Genomic DNA, 15484 nt, shown 5'->3' with positions numbered 1-15484 from the left:
AATGGAAAATCTTTGCTCATTTGTAGCTGCTGGTCAGTGGAATCTTCAAAAAAAGAGGAGAAGGAAAGAACAAGAAGGTGCAAGGGGCAGAACATATCACAGTGACCATATAAAAACATTAATAGACAGAGAAGGGGAAGAGGGTGAGGTTCAGAAAGGGAGCTGGCTCTGATGTACCAATGCCACCAACTCAAAATGTTTACAAGCTGGCAAAGCTGCATTTGATAAAAATTCTTAATATTATTATTGCATATATTGAAACCAATTAGTACATATTTTTGGACTAATACAATACAGACCAAACCCTGCCCTGTTCAGCACGGTGAGTGGGAGGAGGGATGCTAGCAGATACTCACTCTGCTCCAGGCATCTTGCCAATCAGGGCAAGTTTCCACTAGACCGGACTTGGGCTCCATGTGGTGAGGATGCATTTTCTTACTATTCAGAAATGTGACTGCATGCACCCCTAACTAAAGCATGCACCTGACCACAATACATGCTAGACACATCCCTTGGCCAGCAGACCACACTCCCCCAGGAGTGGCCATTGTGAATAAGTCAGAAGTATAACAATTCATTTGTAGCATTTACTATTTGAAGTAATTTGCAAGTAAATTGTAATTATTAATGTTTGCAATAGCATATTGAGATCCTGGGATGAAAAACACAGTAAGTCTTCTTATTAATTATTATTATTGCAACTATCTTGAATAAACAAATAACACATACATGTACTTTCAGATGTCACCACTCAGCCAGATGTTAAAATCATGATCAGTCAACTCTCATTGGCTATTTGGTAAGTATGCTGTAATTTGGGGGATAATTGATATTTTTAAATATTGATGGCTCATTACAAACGTGCACTGTGTTTGCTGTCAATTGTTTATTAATGCTAAGTTTGATTACTATGTTCCTGTGAATTATTTAAATAATAGATTTGTCATTTCCAGGAAAATGTGGAGGTAAACAATTTAGAAACAATTCTGCTCAAATGTCACCTATTCCATTTTGTATTCTTTTGTTTTCTTGTTACTCTGAATGTTTGTATGACAATAGCAACTTTGTTACTTAAGGGTTCTGCTACTTTTGCTTTATGCCCTTGTTGAAGTAATAGTCCTATCTGTGACAACAAAACAATTCCCGTGTCAAAACTTCTATGTCATAAGGCGCTACCAAATTCATGGTCCATTTTGGTCAATTTCATGGTCATAGGCTTTTAAAAATAGTAAATTTCATGACTTCAGGTATTTAAATAGTAAATTTCACAGTATTGTAACTATGGGGGTCCCAACCCAAAAGGGAGTCATGAGGGAGGGTTGCAAGGCTACTGTGGGGGGGGCGATGTATTGCCACCTTCACTTCTGCACTGCTACTGGTGATGGTGCTGCCTTCAGAGCTGAGCTCCCAGCCAGAAGCTGCAGAGCTTCCTGCAGCCAGGGAAGGTTCCCGGAGGGTGAGGTCTTATCTGGCCCCCGGAAGCAGCCCCTACAGAGGAAGATGAAGTCCCATCTCCCCAAACTGGCCTGCACTAGCAGCTGGAGCCCTGTGCACAGTAGGAACCCCCAGCCCTGTTCCTCCCTCGCACTAGCCAGATTTCATGGGATCAGATTTCACAGTATGTGACGTATTTTTCACAGCCATGAATTTGGTAGGGCCCTAGTCATAGAGGATTAATATTTTTGAGTAGAATACGCCTCAAAAATGCATGAAATGGAAATGGAGCTGGGCCTATACATTTTGAAACAACAAACAAGAATTAGTGAGGAAGGCACCAATTCTCATGCATGGTAGTCTCCAGCCCCATTCAATACTCACCTTGCCAAAAACCATTTCTACCCTGGGCAATCCACACTGAGTTTAAATAAAATCAGTTTCCTGACTTCTCCTCTCAAAATCACTTTCTAAATTCTGACAGCCCAAACAATATGTTCTGAACGGCACATAAGATTCTATCATAACTCCTCTCAGTTCACCCCAGTACAGCCATTTGTGTGCACAGAAATGATAGTATCATTATTATTCTTTATTTAATAGCACCCACAAGTGTGCCAGTTTATTCACAGAAAACACATAAGAGATAGGCCTCCTGTCCTTAAGAACATACAGTCTCCATGATGGATTTGACAGACAGGCGAGAATACAACATGCACCAGAAAGAGGAAGGGGCAATGAAGGACGTGAGTTAGACATTGGATTGTGTGGTTTAGGTTTAGCCACACAGGTGGTTCCTTTTCTTTTCAATTTAAAATGCAACGACAATACATAAGTTGGTCTGTAGAAGGGATTTGACTGAGATGTGCCCGGAAACAGAGATAGATAGGCATAAGCTTTCGTGGGCTAAACCCCACTTCATCAGATGCATCAATAAGCAGTATATACAGTGAAACCCCGCTATAACGCGATGATTGGGGTCCAAAAAATTCGATCGCGATAAATGCGGGGTCGCGGTATAGCAGGGTTACGAAAATTTTACCATTTAAAGCCGGTCAATTTCAAGCCAGTCAATTTCTCTTGGGCAGCGAGCCGGGGAGATGGGCAAGGGGCAGAGGAAGAGTGAGGAGCACCTGGGGAGGAGAATGGCTCTTCCCGTCAAAAGGAGAAGTGGGGGGAGGGGAAGGAAAGAGGCAGTGGGGAAAGCACGTTCCTTTTTTTTGTTTTTCTGCAGCGGCACTCCGGCTGCTTTTTTTGTTTATTTGTTTTGTGCTTCGGCGGCGCTCCGTCCACCTTTTTTTTTTTTTTTTTTTTTTTTGCGCGCTTCGGGCGGCGGGAGCCACCTTATGATTGCGTTATATCCGAATTTGCATTATCGCGGGGCGCGTTATAGCAGGGTTTCCCTGTATATATGAAAAGATGGGAGTTGCCTTACCAAGTGCGGGGTCAGTGCTAACGAGGCCAATTCAATTAAGGTGGAAGTGGCCTATTCTCAACAGTTGATTACTTTTGTAGTGCTAACGACGCCAAATTAATTCCAGTTCTGCAGTTTCTCATTGAAGATTTTTTTGAAGTTTTTTTTGTTGAAGAATTGCCACTTTTAGGTCTGTTATTGAGTGTCCAGAGAGACTGAAGTGCTTTCTTACTGGCTTACAGATAGCCCCCCAAACCTGATGCAAATACTCACCAGCAACTACACACCACACAATAAAAACACTAACCCAGGAACCAATCCCTGCAACAAACCCCGTTGCCAACTCTGTCCACATATTCATTCAAGGGACACCATCATAGGACCCAACCACATCAGCCACACCATCAGGAGCTCGTTCACCTGCACATCTACCAATGTGATATATATCATCATGTGCCAGCAATGCCCCTCTGCCATGTACATTGGCCAAACCGGACAGTCTCCATGCAAAAGAATAAATGGACACAAATCAGACATCAAGAATTGTAACATTCAAAAACCAGTAGGAGAGCACTTAAATTTCCCTGGACATTCAATAAGAGACTTACAAGTGGCAATTCTTGAACAAAAAAACTTCAAAAACAGACTTCAACGAGAAACTGCAGAACTGGAATTAATTTGCAAACTGGACATCATCAAATTAGGCCTGAAGAAATACTGGGAGTGGATGGGTCACTACAAAAAGTAATTTTCCCTCTGCGGATACTCACATCTTCTTGTCAACAGTAGGGAACAGGCCACATCCACCTTGATTGCACTATCCTCGTTAGCACTACAAAAGTAATCAACTGTTGAGAATAGGCCACTTCCACCTTAATTGAATCGCCTCATTAGCACTGACCCCCCACTTCGTAAGGCAACTCCCAAATTCTCATATACATACTGTTTACTGTATTTTTCACTCCATGCATCTGATGAAGTGGGTTTTAGCCCACGAAAGCTTAGGCCAAAATAAATTTTTTAGTCTCTAAGGTGTCACAAGGACTCCTCATTGTTTTTGCTGATACAGACTAACACGGCTACCACTCTGAAAAGATATAGATGGGAATTTTTCAACTAAATGTGTTTTTGTCAGCAAGTGCAACAGGCAAGGACCCAATTCATCAATATCAAAAGGTGTCTCAGGTCCAGAATGCAATTTCTGATCAAAATGAGAGAGAGACTGAGACCCACCTCAGAATAGTCAATAGGGCACATTGCAGGTGAGTGCCCTGAACATTGGGCTACAGAGTCAGTCTCTCTCTCTCTGGTCTAGTGAATACTTAATTATTTATACAAAGTGGAACAGCTCCAACAGGAGAGCCTGAAAGGGAGATTGACTCTATACACTGTGCCTGATTCGGAGCAGGGACTTAAACCTGGGTCTCCCCCATCCCCCTGCGTGCCCTGACCACTCGGCTTGTTTTTTTTTTTGCAAAAATGTTCTCAAAGGTCTAGCTTTTGTTCCAATGTGAAACAAAACCAATCGTTGAAGCGTCAACATTTTTCATGAAACAGAATTCTTGTTTTTCAGCCAGCCTTAGCTGTAGGCTTGACAAATAGATTTTGGAAGAACTTTTAAGCATAGCTGAGATGGCTTGGGAAACTCTAAAAGAGACCAGATCACAGAGGTAGGCAGATGGGCACACACACCTAAAACCCCCATAAAAAAATCTGTTAATTGAGAGTTAATGTTGCTCAAATGCATTGCCTACTAATGAGTTCTTTTTAAAACCAGGAATCACTAGTTAGGACAACATTTACATACACACCAACCTCAAATATGCTTTACCACTCAAACATCATAATTAGAGCTGGTTGAATAATGAAAACCTATTTTCAGACACACACACACACACACACACACACACACCACACATTTCTGAAGTGGTTTGGATTTTGAAATGTTCTAACTGGATTTTTTTCTTTTGTTTTCTTTTTTAAATTTTTAGGGATTTTTAATTTTCAATTTTTTAAAAGAAAACTTTTTGAAAATGCAATGGTTGTTGAGACATTTTGTTTACCAGAGTCCCATGAAAAAATGTTTTTAAATGATTACAAGAGGCATTTTTTTTAAGATGAAAAATTTCAACGTCAATTTATTTGCAAACATTTTTAAAAGCCCATTTTTAACCCGTAAAGTAGCTGTTCAAAAGTTTCAACCGTAGTTTAATCATAATGCCCAAACACACATTGTCTGCTCAACTCCATAACCTCCCTCTCATTTCCAATATAGAACCACTAGCACTGCACACGCAGATTCAATCATAGACAATTAGGGTTAGAAGGGAACTCAAGAGGTCATCTAGTCCCACACCCTGCTCAAAACATCTAAGTCCTCGTAACAGCTAGAACACTCATCATAGCTAAAGACGAATGACCGCAAAACACGTGCAGTGGTGAAGTTTGTACCCCACTACCTCGATATAACACGAGTTCGGATATAACGCGGTAAAGCAGTGCTCGGGGGGGGGGGGGAGTAGGGAGGCTGCGTACTCCGGTGGATCAAAGCAAGTTCAATATAACGCAGTTTCACCTATAACGCAGTAAGATTTTTTGGCTCCCGAGGACAGCGTTATATCGAGGTAGAGGTGTATATGAAAAAATATAAGGTCAGACTTGAGGTTGGGTTGGAGCAAGCACAGGGTGGGAGTTGCTGCAAAATCAGGCTTGAGAACCCGAGTTTGCACTCATGTAAACCCCATCTTATTAGCGCAACTGTGGAGGAAGAAGGCATATGGATTAGTGACCAGGCTCCCTGCTAGGCAGCTTGTCTTCCTGCCTTCCCATAGTCAGGAATAGGTGAGATACATGTGAGGAGGACGACAGATGATGAGTTAGGGAGCCAGGCCAGGCAAGAGGGGAGAAAAGTAGCAGCTGGTGGATCCAGGCAACGCTGGAAGTGTTTCCATGCAAAGCAAATTAAATTATAGCAAATTAGGGAAACTAATCTTTTGGGGCCTGATTGTGACCCCTGGCAATGCTCCTATGCAGGGCACCAAGGTGGCATTTCAAGGGCAGCAGCATGGTGGGGAAGAGACACTGCCACTGCGGGCAGAGCTTTGGTTGCTCTGACATGGAGGAGAAAGTGGATTGCACCAAGAGAAAGACTACTGCAGCACTTACTTTCCTTACAGAGGAGTGGGGGAAGCAGGGACTAAAGTGTAACCTTCTGAGCACAATATGGTCCCTTTTCTACTGTTGGTACAGCGCAGCTACATGCTTCCTTCTACTGGGGATGGATTGTGAGGTGCCAATCCAACCCTTTATGTTTAAATATAAAGTATGAAAATGACTTCTCAAGTTACATTATGAGAAAGGGTGTGGGTGTGCAGAAGGGGGGGGGGGGAATTTGTGGTGATAATGGTTGTTTGGCTACAGGGAGCCAAAGAAACATGAGATAGGTCAGGACCAAAATTCAATAAGGGATTATTTTAAAGTCTGTCTTCTGACCAAGCTAGTAATTGCTTTACTAAAAAAAAAAAACACAACACAAGATAATTACATGGAAAATTAATTTTCCTTTGATGAGCTATTGTGGTTAATTTCAAGACTAAATTCAGTTATTAAAATAGGAAGTAGAGGGATTTCAGGCCTGTTTTAAGTACAAATCTTAATGCAAATTTAACTATGGATTTGCTACTGACGCTTCCATACCAAATTATGCTAATACAGACATAGTTTGGGTTAGAAACCAAAAGGAAGTTAGCGGAGAATTGTGTGTCTCATTTTAAACTTCAACATTCTACATAGTTTTAATTTCTGTAACAGTTTGGCTTTAACCTGTACACTAAATAGGGACCAATCCAGCAAAGCAAAGCACATTAGTTGTCCAAATGACAGAGATTGCTTAAGTCTTTGCTGGAGTGGGGTTCTAAATAACTTGTCTCTCTCTTATTTTTCTTCTTCTATTTTCATAGCATTCTCTCTCTCCTTTTACTAGCTGGTGTTTCTCTGCCTTATGTTTAATAATCTCCCGCCTTTCTATTCCTGTGTTTGTTCTCTCTTCTTCCCAGCTCCACCTGCAGTTCCATAATCTTTCCATTCCTCTCTCACCTATTTGTCATTGATTTTTCTCATTTTCCTTATCACTCATTCCATTGTCTCCACCCATCACTAATCCTCTGCTCCCTACCACACACAGCCCTGCTACTCTCTCAGACCTCATACATTTGCACCCGCATGCATATCCACAAGGTAACCTTTGAAATCCTTAAATGAGATTCTGATACCGACACAGCACAGAATACAAACCAGAGTTCGTATCATGAAAAGCCCACTAGGTGTTTACAGCTGCTTGCATACTTCATGAGGATATTAATGCCCAAAATCTATTGTTTCCTCTCTGCCCTTCCCCCATCCATCTCCCCCACATAATCTATTCTCATCCCACACTTGCCTCTGAAAATGCCAAGTGTTTTTGAGGTGCCTGCATGAGGCCTAAGACAGTGATAGAAACTAAGTGAAACATGGCTGGGTTTATCTTGGCAGCGAGGCGCAGGCTGCTGGACTTCCATTGACGTAGCCCTAAGCAGGGAGGGTTTGTGTGCTTTGCAGGAGGAACGGGAACCATTCAGGGTATGCAAATTGGTGCTTCTAATCACTGGCAGGCAGGAGTTTGGTGCAGTGGAGACACAGTCGGCTGATGCAGCAGGAAGCAGAAGCCAGCAGGGTTTTGCATTGGCTGACTCCATATGCATTAGCCTGCCCAGAGAGGCACTGCAGTGCATTAGAGAGAGGGTGAAAACTGGCCCAGCAGCCCATTGAAGTGATCAATATATTAAATGACTGGTTACTTGGTAGCCCACTGGTTTAGTTTGGAAGAAACATGCAAAAGTTCAGATCTCATGCCAAACTCTTTGGCATAGAAATGAGGCTGGATTATCTTGCAAAAACTTTTTCAGTCAGATTTCCAGTTCTTACTGGTCTGGGCTGAGTCAAAAATACCATTTACATTTCTTCTCTCCTGGCATTTCTGTTTCCAGTTCTGGCCAGAACCAGGAAATGGACAGAAACAGTACATTAACAACTAAAAAAGGATCAGCCTTTTAAAACCACAATAAAGTTTTTAATTCACTTCAATCATTGTTTTGGAAGAGGGTGCCAGATGGTTTTTGTTTCATTGGAATAGTTTGCCCTTCCCTATTCATGACGTCTTCTTGCTTGTATTTTTTGTTTATCCATATTACATATCACAGTTTAAACACACAATACAACCTATGTTATTACACAATACAAAGTCAGAAGTATTATGTTTCTTACTTCTATTTAATCAGATAGGGGGAGTTATGTATACTCTGCCTTGCATTTCACATTTCATTTACAGAAGTTACAATTTCAGAAGTTAGAGTACATTCCTCTCCCTCTTCTTAATTACACTTTTCAAGAAAGATTTCATTCCATTCTCTTCACCTTGTATGGACAGGTTGCAGAATGCTACTAGTAAATATAGAAAAAGGGAAATTTTCCACTTTTCTTGTGTCTATTTATTAAAGGCAATATCGTTCCTTCAGTCCCACCTGGATTCAAGCCTTGTCACTATTCCCTCAATCACCATGACTACAGGGTGGCACTTCTCTGACTGTGTAAAATGGCAGTGTTCCCAAAATTTTCTCTTGGGGGGGGGGGGGGGAAAGTCAGTCTTCCTAGATCTCTTCCCTAATGTTAGCTTTTCTTCTTTCTGTCATCAACTGACTCATCTATTTTGATCTCTTGTCAAAATTCAGAGCTACAAACAACCTTCATTCCTGAGGCGTTTGTGGGCATGGCTACACTTGCGAGTTAAAGCACATTAAAGCAGCCCCGGGTGCCCTAACTCATGACGCATCCACACTGGCGAGGCATGTAGAGCGCCTGGACTCTGCGGCTAGAGCACTCCTGATAATCCACCTCGGTGAGTGGAATAACATTTAATGCGCCCTCGCTGGAGCACTGCAGCACCAGTGTGGATGCCCTGGTCTATTAATGCGCTCTGATCGGCCTCCAGAAGTGTCCCACAATGCCTGTTCTAGCCACTCTGGTCATCACTTTGAACTCTACTGCCCTGCCCTCAGGTGACCAACTGTCAGACCCGCCCTTTAAATTCTCTGGGAATTTTGAAAATCCCCTTCCTGTTTGCTCAGCAAGGAGTGGAGTTCTCTCAGCGCATCTTTCCAGGTGACCATGCCTCCATGCACCAGGCAGTCCCCAGTATGGAGCAATGGCGAGGTGCTGGATCTCATCAGTGTTTGGGGGGAGGAAGCTGTCCAGCCCCAGCTGCGCTCCAGCCATAGGAATTACAGATATCAAGGGACATGATGGAAAGGGGCCATGACCGGGACGCAGTGCAGTGCAGTGCAGGGTTAAAGTGAAGGAGCTGCGGAATACCTACCACAAAGCCCGCGAGGCAAACCGCCACTCTGGTAGTGCTCCTGTGACCTGCTGTTGCTACAAAGAGCTGGACGCGATACTTGGGGGCAACCCCACCTCCACTCCGAGAACCACCATGGACACTTCAGAGCCCAGTTTAACAAGGCAGGAGGAAGAAAGTGGGAGTGAGGGTGCTGGGGGACGGGGGCTGAGCCAGAGGACGGCCCGGCATCCCTAGATGCATGCAGGCAGGAGCTGTTCTCAAGCCGGGTGGAAGGTAGCCAGTTGCGGCGGCCGGTGCTTGGGGAAGGACAAACACCAGAGGAGGTTCCTGGTAAGCAGCTTTTATTTTGGGAAGGAAGTTATTCGGTGCGGGCTCTTGGGGCGAGGAGGGTTAGGGCTGCATGCATGCCTAGATGCAAAATAGGGCGTTGATGTGCTCTCTCACATCGCGGTAATCGGCCTCAGTGATCTCTTTAAAGATCTCATCCAGAAGTTGGGCAATGCGCTTGCACAGGTTTCTTGGGAGAGCCACTGTTGTCTTTGTCGCAGTCAGGCTAACATGTCCACGCCACTGTGCCATGAGGGGCAGGGAGACAATTGCTGCACACAGGCAAGCTGCATATGGGCCAGGGTGGAAGCCGCATTATAGTTGAAGACCCTCCCTTGCTTCCCAGGTCACCCTCAGCAGTGAGATATCTTCCAGGATGAACTCCTGTGGAAAATGTGGGGACGGTGTTCAGTATAGGGGCCCCCTGCAGCCGTTGGCTCTCCCCAAGACACAGAAACCCAGAGGACAGTACAGCCCTGAAACAATCAATCCCCCTTGACCCTGTGCTTACTCACCATTTTGGGGCTCCCATGGGTTATGTGCACTCGCTTTGGGACGGGCAAATTATGCTATTGTGTAGACTGTGCTTGCCCTTAAGTATGGGGGAATCATTGCTCTGTCTGGTGTGAACAATGCTGCCTTTGTTAAGTGTTGCATTTTGCCTTTACAGATGCAACCTTGAGATCCCAGCCGTCCATGATATCACTGGCCGAAAGACTCCAAAGAATTAGGAAGAGGCCACGTAGAAGCAAAGAAGACATGCTGTATGAAGTCATGCAGCAGTACCTTAAGGAGACTCTAAAAGTGCAGGAGTAGAGGGAGAGTGAACGGAGCATCCGCCAGCAGAATGAGGAGCGCCAGCAGCAAAGCACAAAGTGGCTGATATGCATCCTGGAGCGCCAAGCAGACTCAATCCAGGCGCTTGTAGCCATGCAAGTGAAACACTGCCACACCCCGCCCACGCAGCCCTTTTCCCAAAACTCTTTCCCTTGTGCCCCCATGTCACCTCCAACCCACTTTCCTCAACATCCGGGTTCTTATTGCCATCAGCTGCCTCCAACATCTATAGCTTCACCACCCAGTCCTGAAAACTACAACCCTTATCCACTGCACTCAACCCCCATCACCATGCAGTATAGCCATCCTAAAGTGCAGCACTCATTGCACAGCACTCCAGACAGGAAGGCTGAGTATGATAACAGGACATACGCAAATCTGTGATTGTACCGTTCCCCACCTCATCCCCTTGCCTTTTCTTTTTGCCAAGCAGTTGTGTTTCTTTTCAATAAACAGATTTTTTGGCTTTGAAAACATTCTTTATTATTGCATAAAGTAAAAGATACCTTAGCCCTGGAAAGCAACAGGCACTGCAAGTCAGCATAGCAAACACAGATTCCTACTAACATTGGAATCACTGCACTTCACTCCTGTGCAGGGCACCAAACATTACTGGTGGCTTTCAGCCTCAAATTGCTCCTTCAAAGCATCCCTAAATCCTTGAAGCCCTGCGCTGGGGCCCTCTAATAGCCTCTCTGGCTCTTCAAATTCAGCCTCCAGGTGTTGAACCTCTGAGTTCTATGCCAGAGTGAATCTTTCACCCTTCCCTTCACAAATGTTATGGAGGGTACAGCACACGGATATAACCGCGGGGATGTTATCATCAGCCAGGTCCAGCTTCCCATACAGAGAGCGCCAGCAGCCTTTAAATGGCCAAAAGCACACTCAACAGTCATTCCGCACTGGCTAAGCCTGTTGTTGAACCACTCCTTGCTGCTGTCAAGGCTCCCTGTGTAGGGTTTCATGAGACATGGCATTAAAGGGTAAGCGGGGTCTCCAAGGATCACAATTGGCCATTTCGACTTCCCCTATGGTGGTCTTCTGGTCTGGGAAAAAAGTCCCAGCTTGCAGCTTCCTGAACAGGCCAGTGTTCCGAAAGATGCGTGCGTTATGTACCTTTCCAGGCCAGCTTGCGTTAATGTCAATGAAACACCCACAGTGATCCACAAGCAACTGGAGAACCATAGAAAAATACCCCTTCTGATTAATGTACTCGGAGGCTAGGTGGGCTGGTGCCAGAATTGGAATATGCGTTCCATCTATCGTCCCTCTGCAGTTAGGGAAACCCATTTGTGCAAAGCCAGCCACAATGTCATGCATGTTACCCAGAGTCACGGTTCTTCTAAGCAGGATGCGATTAATGGCCCTGCAAACTTGCATCAACATGATTCCAACGGTCGACTTTCCCACTCCAAACTGGTTAGCTACTGATCGGTAGCTGTCTGGAGTTGCCAGCTTCCAAACTGCAATAGCCACCTGCTTCTCCACCGTCAGGGCAGCAGGGTGGGGGCGAGCTCATTACACAGTCCCATGAAAGTGGCTTTTCTCATTTGAAAGTTCTGCAGCCACTGCTCGCCATCCCAGACTTGCATGACGATGTGATTCCGCCACTCAGTGCTTGTTTCCCAAGCCCAAAAGTGGCGTTCCACGGTGGTGAGCATGTCCATGAATGCCACAAGCAGTCTCGTGTCGTATGTGTTACTCGAGTCGATATCATCATCAGAGTCCTCACTGTCAGTCTGGATCTTAAGGAGTAACTCGACTGCCAAACGTGACGTGCTGGCGAGACTCATCAGCATATTCCTCAGCAGTTCAGGCTCCATTCCTGCAGACCGAAAGGGCAGAAAAGAGCACGCAGTACAAAAAACGTTGAAAGATGGCACCAAATGTGGACGGAAGCACCGAGATTGCCAGGATGCAAACCAATGCATCACGGGGCATCGAGACAGGACCCAGAATGCCCCACATCCCCTACTTCCTTCCCACAAGCCACAGCGCCAGAATGGGAAAAGATGCTCTGTGGGATAGCTGCCTATAATGCACCGCTCCCAATGCGGCTGCAAGTGCCGCAAATGTGGCCACGCCAGTGCGCTTGCAGCTATCAGTGTGGACATACTGCAGTACTTTCCCTACTGCGCTCTCCGAAGGCTGGTTTAACTCAAAGCGCTTTACATTTGCAAGTGTAGCCAGGCTCTGTAACTTTCAAATGTTCATATCTCTGATAAAACATTATGGTTGTTCTTTCAAAAGTTTACAACTGAACATTAACTTAATACAGCTTTGAAACTTTACTATGCAGAAGAAAAATGCTGCTTTTAACCATCTTCATTTAAATAAAACAAGCACAGAAACAGTTTCCTTATCTTGTCACATTTTTTTTTTATTGAAAACTTTCCCTCTTTTTTTAAGCAGTTTACGTTTAACACAGTAGTGTACCTTATTTGCTTTTTGTGTGTGTGTCTCTCTCTCTGTGCTGCCTGACTGTGAACTTCCCGTTCCAAATGAGGTATGTGGTTGACTAGTCAGTTCGTAACTCGGAGGTTCTACTGTATAAAGGAATTACAATAGCTGGGGTGTTTCTTCTGTTAGCAACTCCATTTCTATTGACAAGAAAGGAGTTTCTCTCCTTTTGGCTACCAAAAAAAAAAAAAATTAGAAGTGTCCTAACACTGCAGTGGGACTAGCAGCAGATGGCATTTGAGCAAAAGAGCCCAACTCTCATTTCATTTCCTCTGGTGACAATAACTCTATTGAAGTCGTGGAGTTACTTCAAATTTACAAATTGAAAATCTGGCCCTTTATCTCTCAGATGAGCAAGAGCCAGATTAGTAACACCACAGACTGAAACAGATTCAAATCTGGCTCTTCTTTTTTAATACAAAAGCAGAAATGGTTTTCTAGTTTACCCCCTTGCATACATACTCACACACACACACATTGTGAACTACAGAACAGCGATACTACTACTGAGCACTTACGTAGTCCCTTATAGTTTTTTCCAAAGCACTATAAAAAGGATTAATTAATCCCCATAACACCTCTGAGGTAGACATTATCCCCAGTTTTCAGATTAGGACAGGGAAGGTGAAGGTCAACATTTTCAAGTGAGTGATTAATGTTGGGCTCCTAAATTTATGTATTGCAAGTAAAAGTGGCTTGTTTTCCAGAAGAACTGAAATGTAACCCCTAGCAGTAAGCAGCCAGTGTCAAAATCAACGAGGGGCTGTCTAGAGTAGAAACAGGCACAGGACGAAGCAAGAATGGAAGCAAGGGCTGGCTAGAGCAGGAGCACAGGCAAACTATCAGAACTACTAGGCTGTGGGAGTACTCCTGACCAGGTACTGAAGTTGAGCAGACTAGAGAGACTGCTTCCCTTGGGAGTCTATGTACCTGCCTTAGGATCACCCAGGTGGGTTCTTGCCTGTGGACTGGCTGAACCTAGGTAAATGGCATGGAGTTTAAAAGGTAATTGCCTCCTATGACTTGTCACATGCTCTGGCTCAGGGACTCATCAGGTTTAAGCAGGCTCAGGCTCAGAGGTAACTCAGGGATGACTCATCACACTCAGGTTTTAAAATGTTGGTTTAGGTGACTTGCCCAAGATTACACAGCAAGTTTGTTGGCAGAGCAGGGGTCAGAACTCAGGACTGCCATACTTTCCATCCACTATGCTCTAGTGGGTCTCAAAGTAAATGAATATCTCCCATCAGTCATAGGCTTTGCAAGCAACCGGGGGGGAAATTATAGGTTAAATATTAGACATGGTTGGAGGATAAATATTTTCACAAAACATTTAAAATGAAACACAAAATGCTTAGCATACAGCGCTGTCAACCTGTGGAACTCCTTACCAGAGGATGTTGTGAAGGCCAAGACTAGAACGGGGTTCAAAAACGAACTAGATAAGTTCATGGAGGATAGGTCCATCAATGGCTATTAGCCGGGGCTGGAGAGGGATGGTGTCCCTAGCCTCTGTTTGCCAGAAGCTGGGAATGGGCGACAGGGGATGGATCACTTGATGATTACCTGTTCTGTTCATTCTCTCTGAAGTTCCTGGCATTGGCCACTGCCGGAAGACAGGATACTGGACCAGATGGACCATTGGTCTGACTCACTATGGCCGTTCTTATGTTCTAAAATGTTTTGGGGTTTTGACTAGGCTGATTGGGAGAAGCAGCCACAGGTGGGGCCACGCCTCAGTCAGGCCACAGCTGGCCCTATGAGAGGGCTGAGGGCCAGAGACTGAAGACACATTAAAAAGAACAGGAGTACTTGTGGCACCTTAGAGACTAACAGGTAGTCAGCCTTCTCACTACCTTTTTTCCCTCACTGATGAAGGGGTGTGTGTCGGGACGAGACTCGCCGGCGAGGCGCCTCCTGCTGGTTGTCCAGGGAATTAGCTCTTTTCCAGCTCCAGAGCGCCCTCTGTTGGATGATGTCTCACCTGCCACTAGCCCCGTGTCCTTCCCAGACCCCGGTGCCCTTTGCCCAGGGGTTCTGTTCACCACAGTACCCCCTCTGTCTGGGTCTCCCCTCCCAGGGGAATCCCCTATCCCCACCTTGCCTCAGTGGCTACTGCCAGTCATCGTCTAGCCCCTGCTCCCTGGGGCAGACTGTAGTCTGTAAACCACTCATCATTGGCAAGGGGGGTTGGACCAGCTGCCTATATCTGGGCTTCCCCTCTACAGCCCTAGTACCCCTTTGTGGGCCCTTAGTTTGGCCTGCAGCCTGGGGCTTTGCTAGGCTGGAGCTCCCCAGCTCCCTCTGCCCTTCCCCAGCACTGCTAGGGTTACCATACATCCGGTTTTTCCCGGACATGTCCTGCTTTTCGGCAATCAAACCCCCGTCGGGGGGAATTGTCGAAAAGCCAAACATGTCCGGGAAAATGCCGGCCGGGCACTTCCCCTCCCGCGGCTGCTCTGCTCCGCTCCTTCCCTCTCAGACTTTAAGAGCCGAGCTGCCCGAGCCAGCGCTACTGGCTTCGGGCAGCCCCCCTTGCCTCCAGACCCCAAGCCGCGGACCAGGTACTTCCCTTCCCGGGCTCCAGCTGAGCTGCTCCGCTCCTCCCCTCTCAGACTTCA

The 15484-nt window shown here is 45.4% G+C and overlaps 1 protein-coding gene across 1 annotated transcript in view; it reads left to right on the top strand.

Annotated features, from left to right (window-relative positions):
* Positions 1-15484, top strand: part of C5H4orf19 (chromosome 5 C4orf19 homolog) — a 29287-nt gene that overhangs the window by 600 nt on the left and 13203 nt on the right. The window contains exon 2 of the mRNA XM_034772791.1: positions 742-799. Coding sequence (XP_034628682.1) covers positions 742-799 — 58 coding nt within the window. The remainder of the gene's footprint in view (positions 1-741; positions 800-15484) is intronic.

The sequence above is a fragment of the Trachemys scripta genome, chromosome 5, assembly GCF_013100865.1.
Source record: "Trachemys scripta elegans isolate TJP31775 chromosome 5, CAS_Tse_1.0, whole genome shotgun sequence".
Lineage (NCBI taxonomy): Eukaryota > Metazoa > Chordata > Testudines > Emydidae > Trachemys > Trachemys scripta.
Note: the sequence above shows the minus strand (reverse complement) of the source record. Positions and strands in the feature narration are given on the sequence as shown.